Here is a 13,932-nt window from a genome sequence, read left to right on the forward strand (position 1 = left end):
AGTTTTTATAGTAATTGACTAAAAACATTGCAGCTAATTTAAAAAGATGGCTCCAATTAACTGGCCAACAGATTTTTTTTAAAAAACACTAACTTTTAATACAAAAACTGCAGATGACAACCACCACCTTAGCGATGGTGGTGTCATCTGATGAGACATTCCCCTCCTTTGCAAGAGAAAAGGGGAAATGAATGCTACCAACTGCCATCAGGAAAAAGAGGAACCAGAAGTCAGGCGCTCCTTTATCATGCCTAGGTACAACTATAATGGAGAGTTTCCTTCTGTCCAGCTACAAACTGCCAAGGCCATCAGAGGGAGAGGAAGCTTTAGCCCTTCAATTGCACTGAGATCCTGCTCCAAGATCTGCTGAAGTTTGTAACCAAAAAACCAAGCTGCCTGAGTTTGGTTTTTTCCTTCTCCTTCCAATTCTTTTTCCTTTTGTGTCACGTCTTTTAGATTATAAGTCTGCAGGCAGTCTTGTTTCTCCTCTTTGTAAGCCGCTCTTGGAGCTTTTTTTGGCTGAAGGGCGGACTAAAAATGCTTTAAATAAGATTAAAATACATGCTTCTTCTTGAACGCATCATCTAAGTGCAAAGAAAATACGTTTTCTATAGGACTAGCGCTTTCTTACATATGCAGAGTTTATCAATTAATCAACTAAACCTCAATTGAGTCTTCCTCTTATTTTTTCTCATCACCACGGCTATTTTCCATGTGTCCCTAATTCAGACGTTAATTTATAGAAAGCAGCAAATCATGCCATATCGGCTCTAAGACTATGGCAGCCAGCCTTCTCTTCCCCGCTCCCGCCTCCTTGATCCAGAAAAGCTCTGACCCTTAGGAAGAACGAAGGGAAAAGAAAAGCAAGACGTCTCAAGGCAGGTAAGCAAATTCGAGGGATAACGGATAGTCCCACCCATGAGGCTCGTGTAAGCTGACATAGACTCCCTTCCAAACACAACGCGCATGCGCGGATCGCAACCCAGCGAGCCGTCAACAGATATAACGGTCGCGACCTTCGCACCCCGCCGCTCCTTCTGTTCAACGACTACTCGCACGGCACAACCAAGGCCCTAACGAGCCTCATTTCCTACTTCCCCTTGTCGCCGCGGCCGAGCCCATCCTTGTATTGATCCTACGCCTCCTCTCCAAACACTCACCTCCTACAACTGTTTTTCCACAACAACCTCCGCTTCCGGGTTCACGAGGGGCACATCCTGCGACTGAACGCAAGTAACCTTGACGGCGCCCAAAGCAGAGCCTGGCGCGCATGCGCAAGAACCCTGGCGCGCGATTCGGAAATGACGTACCCAGAGGAGGCTGGCTGCGTAGCGAGCATTCTGGGACTGCGTGGTAAACTTAGGCAGAGCGCTCCAACCTTTCACGCGTCCGTAGTTGCCCTGGTAACCCCCCCCCCCGGCTCAATGAGGGGAGCGGAAGTAGAAGTTTCCCGCCAACGTGGCTAGAATAAACGGAGGGGAGGGGGGGGGGCGGCTCGTTTGGTCTTTGGCTTCGAAATGGCGGACGTATTAGAAGGGCCCCGGATTCGCGTAGCCACAAGTCAGCTGGCGCAGTATGTTACCAAGCCTGTCTGTTTCGTGGGACGTCTGGAAAAGGTAGGGGGAGAAACACGGAGTGGCCCTTTCTTCTTCTTCGTCGGCGCTGCTGGGTTAGGCCTCGCTTGCCCCGAGAAATGACGCGTGTGTACCTCAAGCGGTTGGGGAGTCGGGGGGTTTCTTCATGTGAATCCTCGTCCCTTTTTAACTTAGGGCACAATCCTGTGCATATTTGGGCAGAAAAAAAGCCGTACAACTCCCAGCATGCTGGCTGGGGCAGCCTAGGAGTTGTAGGACTTTTTCCTGTCTGAACATGCGTAGGATTATGGCTCACTCGCTGCAAAGCTTATTTTCTCACTCCTGCCGGTGGTGCCTGCTTTATATAATGCTAACGCTGGCATTGTAGCCGCGAGTGTGAGGTACGTACTTCTGGTGTTAATGAAGCTTTCTTGAGATGCATTCGCATCCCCTCCTTTAACCATAAGAAGGGCCATACTACATCAGACCAAAGGCCTATATGTGAACTGCTTATTATATTTAGAGATATAAAATTTCACAAATAAATATTTAGTGCAGCAACTGAGTAACTGATTTAGGGTGCAATCCTATGTCTGATTAGACAGAAATAAGTCCTTCAACTTAAATTCTCGGACTTGTAGGACTTATTTCTATTTAAACATGCATACAGTTGTGCCCTTGTTATATTTATATTCTGCCTCTTTTCAGCAGGAAAGGGAAAGGCAACTAGCAAAAAAATATAAAGTGTAAATGGGTCAAGGTGACATGGTGGAAACTTTTTATGTCTGTTAGAGCCCTTTCATATTTTTTCATTGTAATCATGCACCACCAGACATAGCCATGCTACCCAAGTGCTCTGTGATTAACATACAATTAACTTTAGTGGGTTTTGTGAGCTGTGAGAAATATTTGTAGAGGGATTGCATTCCCCTTATTAAAGGATGTATGCATATTTTTACATGTTGCCATGACAATTTTAGAGCTCACAGAAATGTCTGTGTGTACCTGGGGTATTACCTGAGTACTTGCTACATTTCTAGCCAAAGACCTGAGATGTAGTGGGATTGATAGGTAGGTGCAACTGTCAGACTCTACACTGTTTATTTCTCAACTCTGGACTGCTCTTTCTAAAGCTGAGCATTGCTGGAAATAATGTGTATTTGTTCATTGATAGAAACGTTTGCATATTTATTGGTAGAAACTTTTAAAGTGTTTCAGTAATCCTGTGCTTGTTGCTCTTAGTGCTCGGATGGGCAAGGCCCACCCAAATATTGGGCTACTTATTATTATAAATACTTCATTAACAACACACCATTAACTTTGGTTCCACTTCATATTGTTGTTAAATTGGGCAACTATATTACGTTTGTTCGTTGATATAAGATTTCTCTATGTAGTGTTTAAAAGTTATACAGAAATCAGATGTTTTAAAATCTTTGTAGATCCACCCATCAGGGAAATTCTTCTTCCTAGTGGACGGAGAAGGAAAAACTGCAACTGTTGAGCTGAACACACCTGTAAGTATGACTGTCCTTTGGCAGGTTTTTTATTTATGGCACTTAATCATCTTTTGGAGTGTTAGGCATCTGTTGGCTTTAATTCTAGAGGTAGAATCTAATGATCAGTCTTTGTGGTGATGGTGTAGGAGCTTGGTTTATGAGAGAGGGTTTCAGGATCTAAGCCCAAGCAAATAAACTATTGTAATTCTAGTATTGGCACAGTAGCAAAAATGAACACTAGTGACTCATTCCAGTGCCAACAGACACCTGCATGCACCTTCACACTGCAGCAGAGGCATTTTGCTGCTGAACAGTGTTCTGATATGTATTCTTTAATCTTCTACTACCCATTGTTATCCATTCCAAGTCATATACCTTATTTGACTATCACCTATATTAATTGTTATTACACTATCTCTGTACATGTTCTGTTACAGAGTAAGTGAAGCAAAAGATAGAACCCTTCCCCAAACAGAGTGTCAAATTGAGAGTTGGGTGGAGAGAAAAGAAAAGAACAGAAAAGTATAGCAGTTAAGCCAAATGCTTTGTCAAGAGAATTTTATTTATTTTTATTTATTTTATTTATTTTTATTTATTTTATTTATTTCATTTCTATACCACCCAATAGCCGAAGCTCTCTGGGCGGTTCACAAAAACTAAAACCAAACAACACACAATAAAACAATTTAAAATATATAGAACATTAAAACCACAATATAACAATACAACCACAATAAAACCTAGCAGCAGTACAGGAGTTTAAAATACAGATTTAAAACAGCAAAGATAAAAATTTAGAAAGCTAAAATGCCTGGGAAAATAAAAAGGTCTTCACCTGGTGCCGAAAAGAGTACAATGTAGGCGCCAAGCGAACCTCACTAGGGAGCTCATTCCAGAGCCGGGGTGCCACAACAGAAAAAGCCCTCCTCCTAGTAGCCACCCGCCTCACTTCCTTTGGCAGGGGCTCACGGAGAAGGGCCGCTGATGATGATCTTAAGGTCCAGGCAGGCACATATGGGAGGAGACGATCCTTCAGGTAACCTGGCCTCAAGCCGTTAAGGGCTTTGAATGTTAACACCAGCACTTTGAATCGGGCCTGGAAATGGACTGGCAGCCAGTGCAGCTGGAAAAGTACTGGCGTAATATGAGCTCGCAGGCCAGTCCCTGTTAACAATCTTGCTGCCCTATTTTGGACCAGCTGAAGTTTCCGGACCGTTTTCAAAGGCAGCCCCACGTATAACGCATTGCAGTAATCCAGACGAGAAGTTATCAGAGCATGGATAACTGTAGCTAGGCTATCTCTGTCCAGATAAGGGCGTAGTTGGTATACCAGCCTAAGCTGATAAAAAGTGCTCCGTGCCACTGAGTTCACCTGTGCCTCAAGTGACAGTTCTGGATCCAAGAGCACCCCCAAACTACAAACCTGATCCTTTAGGGGGAGTGCAACCCCCTCCAGAACAGGTTGAATATCACCTAGCCGGGCAGACGAACCACCCACTAACAGTACCTCCGTCTTGTCTGGATTGAGTTTCAGTTTATTAGCCCTCATCCAGTCCATTACTGTGCCCAGGCACTGGTTCAAAACAGCCACTGCCTCACCTGGTTTTGATGAGAAAGAGAGGTAGAGCTGGGTGTCATCCGCATATTGATGGCACCTCAGCCCACACCTCCGGATAACCTCCCCCAGCGGTTTCATGTAGATGTTAAACAACATGGGGGATAGAATAGAGCCCTGTGGAACCCCATGGCACAATTGCCATGGCACAGAGCAATAATCCCCCAGCACCACCTTCTGGAATCAGCCATCCAAGTAGGAGGGGAACCACTGTAGTGCAGTGCCTCCAACTCCCAACCCAGACAACCTATCCAGAAGGATACCATGGTCGATGGTATCGAAAGCCGCTGAGAGGTCCAGGAGTATCAACAGGGTCGCACTCCCCCTGTCCCTCTCCCAGCAGAGGTCATCCCACAGGGCGACCAAGGCAGTTTCTGTTCCAAAACCAGGCCTGAAGCCCGATTGAAATGGATCTAGATAATCCGTTTCATTCAAGAGTGCCTGGAGCTGTCCTACAACCACCTGCTCAAGCACCTTGCCCAGGAAGGGGATGTTGGCCACTGGCCTATAATTAACATCCTCTGGGTCCAGGTTAGGCTTTTTCAGGAGTGGTCTAATTACTGCCTCTTTTAAAGCAGCAGGCACCACTCCCTCTCTCAAGGAGGAATTTACAACCTCCTGGACCCAGCCAGACATCCCCTCCTTGTTTGATTTAATAAGCCATGAAGGGCAAGGGTCAAGCACACAAGTGGTCGATCGGACTTGGCCAAGCACCTTGTCCGCATCCTCAGGCCTCAGTAACTGAAACTCATCCAATAAAACTGGACCAGACGGTGCTCTGAACGCCTCTACCAATGGAACTGCATTAATGCTGGTGTCCAATTCATGACGAATCTAAGCGACCTTATCCTCAAAGTGCCGCGCAAACTCGTCACAGCGTGCTACCGAGGGTTCCACCGTCTCTCACTGGCCCAGAATGTAACAGGCCGCGAACCACTCGGAAAAGCTCCGCTGGACGACACTGAGAAGATGCAATGCTGGTGGAAAAGAACTGCCTCTTTGCCACCCTCACCTCCACAGAGTAGGCTCAATAGTGGGCTCTTACCTGTGTTTGGTCAGACTCAGCACGAGTTTTCCTCCACCTGCGTTCTAGCCGTCTCCCCTCTTGCTTCATTGCCCTCAGCTCAGGTGTATACCAAGGAGCTGGCCGGGCTCTGCTCAGAGGGAGAATGCTCTTGGGCGCGATCGTGTCAACCGCCCGAGTCATCTCTGCATTCCACAGAGCGACCTGGGCTTCAACAGGAGCACCAGCCATACCAGCAGGAAAATCCCCCAGAGCCCTCTGGAATCCATCGGAATCCATTAATCTCCGGGGGCGGACCATTTTAATAGGTCCCCCACCCTTGCAGAGGGGAAAGGCCGCCAGAAGTCTAAACCTCAGCAGGAAGTGATCTGACCATGACAAAGGGACAGATCATAGAATCATAGAATCATAGAATAGTAGGGTTGGAAGGGGCCTACAAGGCCATCGAGTCCAACCCCCTGCTCAATGCAGGAATCCAAGTCAGAGCATCCCTGACAAATGGCTGTCCAGCCTCGTCTTGAAGGCCTCCAGTGTGGGAGAGCCCACCACCTCCCCAGGTAATTGGTTCCATTGCCGTATTGCTCTGACACTCAGGAAGTTTTTCCTGATGTTCAGTCGGAATCTGGCTTCCTGTAACTTGAGCCCATTATTCCGTGTCCTGCACTCTGGGTTGATCAAGAAGAGATCCTGGCCTTCTTCTCTGTGACAACCTTTCAAGTACTTGAAGAGCGCTATCATATCTCCCCTCAGTCTTCTCTTCTCAAGGCTAAACATGCCCAGTTCTTTCAGTCTCTCTTCATAGGGCTTTGTTTCCAGTCCCCTGATCATCTTTGTTGCCCTCCTTTGAACCCTCTCCAGCTTGTCTGCATCCTTCTTAAAGTGTGGTGCCCAGAACTGGACACAGTACTCCAGATGAGGCCTAACCAGTGCTGAGTAGAGGGGAACTAGTACTTCCCGGGATTTGGAAGCGATGCTTCTATGAATGCAGCCCAAAATAGCATTTGCCTTTTTTGCAGCCACATCACATTGTTGGCTCATATTCAGCTTGTGATCGACGACAATTCCAAGATCCTTCTCGCTCGTAGTGTGGTTGAGCCACGTATCCCCCATCTTGTAACTGTGCATTTGGTTTCTTTTTCCTAGGTGCAGAACTTGGCATTTGTCCCTATTAAATGCCATTCTGTTGTTTTCTGCCCAGCACTCCAGTCTATCCAGATCACTTTGAATTTTGTTTCTGTCTTCCAAAGTATTAGCTATCCCTCCCAATTTTGTGTCATCTGCAAATTTGATCAGCATTCCCTGCACCTCCTCCTCCAAGTCATTAATAAAAATATTGAAGAGCACTGGGCCCAGGACTGAGCCCTGCGGTACCCCACTCGTTACCTCTCCCCAGCTTGAGAAGGTCCCATTGATAAGCACTCTTTGAGTCCGATTCTGTAGCCAACTGTGGATCCACCGGATCGTTGTTTCATCTAGCCCACTTCGAGCTAGTTTGCTCATCAGGATATCATGGGGCACTTTGTCGAAAGCTTTGCTGAAGTCGAGGTATATGATGTCTACAGCATTCCCACGGTCTACAAGGGAGGTGACTTGATCAAAAAATGAGATCAGATTTGTCTGGCAGGACTTGTTTTTGACAAATCCATGTTGGCTTCGAGTAATCACTGCATTGTTGTCAAGGTGCTTCCAGATGGATTGCTTTATGATCTGCTCCAGAATTTTCCCAGGGATTGATGTCAGACTGACTGGTCTGTAGTTCCCAGGTTCCTCCTTTTTACCCTTTTTGAAGATAGGGACAACGTTAGCCCTCCTCCAGTCATCTGGCACTTCCCCGGTCCTCCATGATTTCTCAAAGAGAATAGACAGCGGTTCTGAGAGCTCTTCTGCCAGTTCCTTTATGACTCTAGGATGCAGTTCATCTGGCCCTGGAGATTTGAACTCATTCAAAGTAATGAGGTGTTGACCATATGCCTGTCGATCTCAAGCTGCAATCCTGCCCCTTCAGCCTGTACTTCGCCTTTGCCAGGGGGGTCATAGACCCTCTTTTGGGAGAAGACTGAGCCAAAGTAGGAATTGAGCACCTCTGCCTTTTCTTTGTCCTCTGTTATCATTTTGCCATCCTTATTTAATAGCTGAACAACCATTTCTTTCCTCTGCCTTTTACTATGCACGTAGCTGAAGAAAGCCTTTTTGTTGTTTTTAGCATCCCTCGCTAACCTCACCTCGTTCTCCGCTTTAGCCTTCCTGACGCCATCCCTGCAATTCTGTGCTACCTGCCTGTACTCTTCCTTTGTTACTTGGCCTTCTTTCCACTTCCTATATGTGTCCTTTTTTGTTTTCAGGTCATCCCTAAGCTTTTTGTGAAGCCACATTGGCTTCTTCTGTTGTCTTCCACCTTTTCTTCTTGTTGGAATTGTTTGTGATTGTGCCTTGAGAATTTCCTTTTTTAAAAGTTCCCACCCATCTTGGACTCCTTTTCTCGCTAGCATTGCTTGCCATGGGACCTTACTGATCATTGTTCTGAGTTTATTAAAATCAGCTTTCCTAAAATCCAGGGTACGCGTTTGAGTACACTCGGCTTTTGCTTCCCTTAGAACCAAGAACTCAAGTACAACATGGTCGCTTTCCCCCAGAGTTCCTGTAACTGCTACTTTATCCACTAAGTCATCTCTGTTGGTTAGGATCAAGTCAAGGATAGCCGATCCTCTAGTTCCTTCCTCTACTTTCTGTAGGAGGAAGTTATCCGCCACACAAGTCAGGAATTTCCTGGAGGGGCCATGTTTTGCAGAATTTGTCTCCCAACAAATATCGGGGAAATTGAAGTCCCCCATTACTACTACATCATGCTTCCTTAAAACATTGGCTATTTGCTTTTCAAAAGTTTCATCCTTGGCTTCTCCTTGATTGGGTGGCCGGTAGTAGACTCCGACCACCAGGTTCCTTTTATTCTTTGCTCCATTTATTTCAACCCAGATGCTCTCGATGGGGCTACCAAGCTCCTCCTCCTGTATTTCTGTGCAGAGATATGTATTTTTCACATACAGTGCAACCCCGCCTCCCTTTCTGTTCCTCCTGTTCTTTTTGAACAAGTTATATCCTTCAACTGCTGTATTCCAGTCATGAGAGTCATCCCACCAAGTCTCAGTTATACCTATCAAGTCATAATTTCCCTCCTGTAATGCTGTTAATTCCTCCACTTTCAGATCACCATCCACCTGCCCAGTCGAGAAAACCAGATCAAGCGTGTGTCCTTTTGTATGCGTTGGGCCGATGACATGTTGGGACAGCCCCATGGTTGTCATGGCGGCCATGAAGTCCTGAGCCGCCCCGGATACAGCGGCCTCGGCATGGAAGTTGAGATCCCCCAGGACCATCATCCTGGGGGTCCTCAACACCAAGTCCGAGACCACCTCCGTCAGCTCAGGCAGGGAGTCCGATGGGCAGCGGGGTGGGCGGTACACCAACAGAATCCCTAATCTGTCCCGGGTACCCAACACAAGGTACAGACACTCAAGATCTGCACTCGAATGAGCAGGAAGCCTGGAGAGGGAGATTGAATTCCTATAGACCACTGCAATCCCCCCTCCCCGACCCTCAAGTCGGTGTTGGTGCTGCACCGAGTACCCAGGAGGGCACAGCTGGGAGAGAGTGACCCCTCCCAGTTCCCCCACCCAGGTCTCAGTAATACATGCCAGGTCAGCCCCCTCATCCACAATCAAATCATGGATGAGGGAGGTCTTATTTTGGGCTGACCTGGCATTCAGCAGCAGCACCACCAGACCCGAGGGCAGACTGGTAAGGCTGCCAGGAACCATCAGGTTGGGGGAAGAACCAGAAGAGGGGACAGCTGTAAGCTGTCTAGCCCCTCTTCTCCTCAGCTGGCCCGTTAATCCCCCAACGCCATACATCCCCCTGCCTGTGACCACAGTTATGGTGACACCTCCCCCACCTCCTGAGTTGCCCAATAGTCCTCCCAGGCACATATTAAAATATTAAGATATAAAATACACAACAGTTTAAAAGAATATAAAAAAAGATAAAAGAGAACAGCAGCTAAGAAGGAGCAGATAGTCCACGTTTGCCCCTTCCCCTGGTCTTTAAAGCTGCTGCCCTCTGCTGCTGCTGCTATTTGCTGCTGGTGTTGTGGCTGCTGGTGTCTCTGGAGAGGCAGGTGGGTAGATCTTCAGGTCCTACATGACTCCAAGTGCGACACCGAGGCACTGCCTTAAGTACCTGTGGGCGGGGGCAGAAGCAGGCCCAGGCTCAGGATCCACCTGGTGCAGCTGCTGGCTGGTCCTCCTTCCCCAGGCTCCTTCCCGAGCAGCTTCTGGCAGCCCCGCCTTAAGTACCTGTGGGCGGGGGCAGAAGCAGGTTTTGAGCTGGGGTTTGAAGGAAGAGATGACATCATGTAGGTGATCTGTGCAGATGTTCCAGAAAGAATGGACATAAGAGCCATGTTGCATCAGACCATGGGTCAGTCTGGTCCAGCATTCTGTTCGCATAGTGGCCAAACAGCTGCCTGTGGGAAAACCACAAGTAGGATGTGTGTGCAGTAGCACTCTCCCACTTGAGTTCCCCAGGAACAGGTTTACATAGATACACTGCCTCTGATACTGCAGGTAGCGCATAGCCATCAGAACTAGTAGCCACTGATAACTTTATCCTCCGTGAATTTGTCTTACCCTTTTAAAGCCAGCCATATTGGTGGCAAATTACTAGATCTTGTAGCAAATTCCATAGTTTTAGTATGTGCTGTGTGAAGAAGTACTACCCCTACCTTTGGGTGGAGTCTTTTCCATGCTATTGTGTCCTATAAAAACTCTTAAATATGCCCTATACTTTTCCTTAAAATGAACATCATCTTTTGTAATATTCTTAAGCACTTAAAAAATTGTTCAGTGTTAAATGTAATAAAGACAAGTACAAGGGGCAGTTGAAGGTGACTATCTGTAGAATTCCTAATATTTGAAGGTATTAACTGGCTCATCTGCTTCGGTAGCTTGAAGAAGAGATCTCTGGAGTTATTGAAGTAGTAGGAAGAGTTACAAATCAACTAAACATCATCTGCATGTCATATACCCAATTCAGAGAAGATAAAAACAAGTTTGGTAAGTAAATTATTCTGCATTGCAAATTGCACCTTTCATACTTTTGAATTAGCTTTTCTGCAGAGTTCTCCTGATCTAGATTGCATTAAGGGCCAGTTTTTGCATTATTTTTTCCTGTGGAAATATGTTTTAATATGATTCCTGTAAAAGGTGATCCATAAACACATTATATAATCTCTGCATATGTCTAGTCAGACAGGTTAAGGGCTCAATCCTATGGGGATAGGCAGCCGCCTCCGAATTCGGAGGAGACCATCTATCCAGTGCAGGGCAGGAGAAGCATGGAGGGGATTGTTCCCTTCGCACTTCTCCTGCCCTACATTTGAGGCTTGATAGCCGACCGATTTCAGCTGTCTTGCTGTGGGAAGGCGGAGTGGGGGAGGAGGCTGCCGGATGGCACATAGGATGTGTTGTACCGGCATTTCTGCCTTCCCCGCCCCAGAATGCCCCGTTTTGGCTGCTCTGCGCTGCCTGCAAGGCAGGGCTGAAGGTGGGAGGGAGGTCAGTTCCCAGAAAACAAGATATCCTATGGCTTTCTAGCCACTGACTAGCAGCCATAGGATTGCTCCCTAATTCTATTAATGTACAAAATCAAGTATATGGTTCAAGCCTAGTCTCCTGCTGCATATGATTTGTTTTTGTTTTCCTTTTACTTAAGGAGAACTGTTGTCGATGCTCTCTCAAATCTGAGAAAGTCATGTTCAAATATTTATGGCAATATAATTCCTATTCAGACTTAGGCATATTATTAACAGCAACTTCTTGAAATAGTTTTAGCTGGACTGACTTTGGAATTGGGTATTAAAAAAATGAAATGCAGAATATAGTTAGTACTGTATCAGTTGAATGTATTTCCATCTGCACTAGTAAATTCCGTTTTCATTTTGTGCTCGTTTCTTTCAGATCTTGCACTGTATAATGAAGCTCTAAAAGTTATCCATGACTTTCCTGAGTACTACCCTTTTGGTACTGATGCATGATTGATACTTTTCATGACAACTTCAGAGTGAACAATTCTATGATGCTTACTGAACAGAACTATTCAAGGATCTTACCAGGAAACAAGTCGGTTTAAAATGCACTTGAGACAGTCTGGTATGCCTATGATACGGTACAGAAAATGTTGGATTTTGTATTATATCCCCCTGAATGGACTTAAATGATAGTGCATCCTTGATGGAGAAAAATATCTCTGGTGAAAGGCAACATTTTTCAGTAGATTACCACTCAAATAGCCACCTCTGGGTAAACACATAACAAATACCTATTCAGTTTTTTCTTTGCATTTTGAGGTGGTATGTGCATGAAAAGCATTCAGAGGTTTAAAAACTTTCAGTGACTAGGCAGCACTTTTTCTGCACTAAAGATGGCATGGCTCTTTCATGAGGCTCAAACTTCATTTGAGGATGTCAGATTTCCATAGACTAGCACGTTTCTCCACCCGTTACATGTTCAAATGGCTCACATGAGTCACTGTCTGCCCTAATTTTGTGTATTAGGTTATTATATCACAGGCTGACTATCCACAGCTATTTTTGATATGTCAGAGTAAACTAATTTCAGTGTGGAACGCCTGCCATCTCATTTGATTCATCACATGTCTAGGCTACTGTTCAGTCTGTGCGCTACAACAATTATCTATTATGAATCTCTGTATCTTCCAATATTAAACTTTTTAGATGTGATTAGTGTTCTCTATTCAATTGAGGTAACACATTATTAGAACAGAGGTATCATGGCAGAGTCCTGCAATTTAAATGATTAAGAACACCAAAGGCCTAAAAACTGTAGTGGCAGAGGTTGAGAGAAGAAATGTGACTTCAAGCTTTCAGTTTTGATTGTTTTTTGGTGCGCTTGTGTTAGAAAAACCTTTAAACGGGACAGGGGAATGCTCTAAATGCATTTCATACGCTTTTAGACTATCCAATAGCCTGAGTTGTCTAGGCACTGTACAGGTAAAATAACATAAAATACGGAATAAAAATGGTGACAAAACAACATATAAAAGCAGTAGCAAGGGGTAAAAACTGCAACAAAAAATAAAACAGTATGAAGATCTAAAAACAACCAAAACAATTTTCAAAATACCTGGTCCAAAAGGAACAACACTCTCACAGCCTCCTTGACCTTTTCCTGGGATAGGTTCTCACAGGGAACCTAAGGCTGTTCATTCCAAATCCAGGCCTGAAACCCCATTGAAATGGATCTACAGTCTCTTTCATCCAAGAGTGCCTGAAACTGATTAGCGACCATCTGCTTGAACAGCTTGCCTAGAAAGGGGATATTGGCCAACAACCTATAGTTTTCATCATCCAGGTTAGGTTTCTTCAGGAATGGCCTGCTCAGCATCTCTTTTTAGAAGGCTAGTACTGCACCCTTTATCAAAGAGGAATTTACAACTCCCTTGACCTAGCCAGATATCCTCGTAAAGGTAAAGGTGTCCCCAACCAGTCGTGTCCGACTCTAGGGTGTGGTGGTCATCTCCATTTCTAAGCCAAAGAGCCAGCGTTGTCCGAAGACGCTTCCGTGGTCATGTGGCCGGCATGACTGAACACCGAGGTGCACGGAACGCTGTTACCTTTCCCACCGAGCCGGTACCTGTTTATCTACTTGCAATTTCTTGCTTTCGAACTGCTAGGTTGGCAGAAGCTGGGACTGAAGACGGGAGCTCACTCCGTCACGCAGCACTTGGGTCTCGAACTGCTGTCCTGCTGACCTTCTGGTCTGCAATTCAGCGTCTTAACCACTAAGCCACCACGGCCCCATCAAAGATATCCTCTACTACATGTAAAAAGCCAGGAAGGGCAAGGGTCAGGCATACAAATGGTCAGCCAAACATAACCAAGCACCTCATCTGTATCCTCCGGCCTCAACAACTAAAACTCATCCAATACAACTGGACCAGATGGTATTCTGGATACCTCCACTGCTGGAATTGTACTAACTGGAGCCTTTAAGTCACAAGCAACTTCATGTTTAAAATGTCTTGCAAATTTTTCACAGTATGCCACTGAGGGCGCAACCAGCTCTCTGGAGCAGATTGCAACAGGCCCCTCACCAGCCAGACAAGAGCCACAGGACAGCATTTCCCTTGAAGATGCAATGGAGATGT

At 45.8% G+C, this 13,932-nt stretch overlaps 2 protein-coding genes across 2 annotated transcripts in view; one reads left to right on the plus strand and one right to left on the minus strand.

The window, feature by feature from the left end:
* UMAD1 (UBAP1-MVB12-associated (UMA) domain containing 1) overlaps positions 1 to 1,251 on the minus strand; it is a 55,449-nt gene extending 54,198 nt beyond the window's left edge. The window contains exon 1 of the mRNA XM_084858744.1: positions 1,161 to 1,251. The gene's annotated coding sequence lies outside the window, so the exon portion shown is untranslated. The remainder of the gene's footprint in view (positions 1 to 1,160) is intronic.
* An 86-nt stretch (positions 1,252 to 1,337) lies between these two features.
* On the plus strand, positions 1,338 to 12,505 carry RPA3 (replication protein A3). The gene is made up of 4 exons (XM_084858745.1): positions 1,338 to 1,616; positions 3,017 to 3,091; positions 10,712 to 10,820; positions 11,724 to 12,505. Exons 1-4 carry the CDS (start codon positions 1,518 to 1,520, stop codon positions 11,798 to 11,800), a joined length of 360 nt encoding a protein of 119 aa, XP_084714871.1. The 5' UTR covers positions 1,338 to 1,517; the 3' UTR covers positions 11,801 to 12,505.
* Positions 12,506 to 13,932: the final 1,427 nt, after the last annotated feature.

Source organism: Heloderma suspectum, chromosome 5 (assembly GCF_057233095.1).
Source record: "Heloderma suspectum isolate Gila_16-S chromosome 5, 16-S_ref, whole genome shotgun sequence".
NCBI lineage: Eukaryota > Metazoa > Chordata > Lepidosauria > Squamata > Helodermatidae > Heloderma > Heloderma suspectum.

What these genes read in the sequence shown, in the direction of transcription:
- RPA3 (XM_084858745.1), top strand. Translation starts at nt 1,518, where the DNA reads ATGGCGGACGTATTAGAAGGGCCCCGGATTCGCGTAGCCACAAGTCAG. An exon ending in TCGTGGGACGTCTGGAAAAG is followed by an intron (nt 1,617 to 3,016) that starts GTAGGGGGAGAA and finishes AAATCTTTGTAG; the next exon opens with ATCCACCCATCAGGGAAATT. An exon ending in AGAAGATAAAAACAAGTTTG is followed by an intron (nt 10,821 to 11,723) that starts GTAAGTAAATTA and finishes CGTTTCTTTCAG; the next exon opens with ATCTTGCACTGTATAATGAA.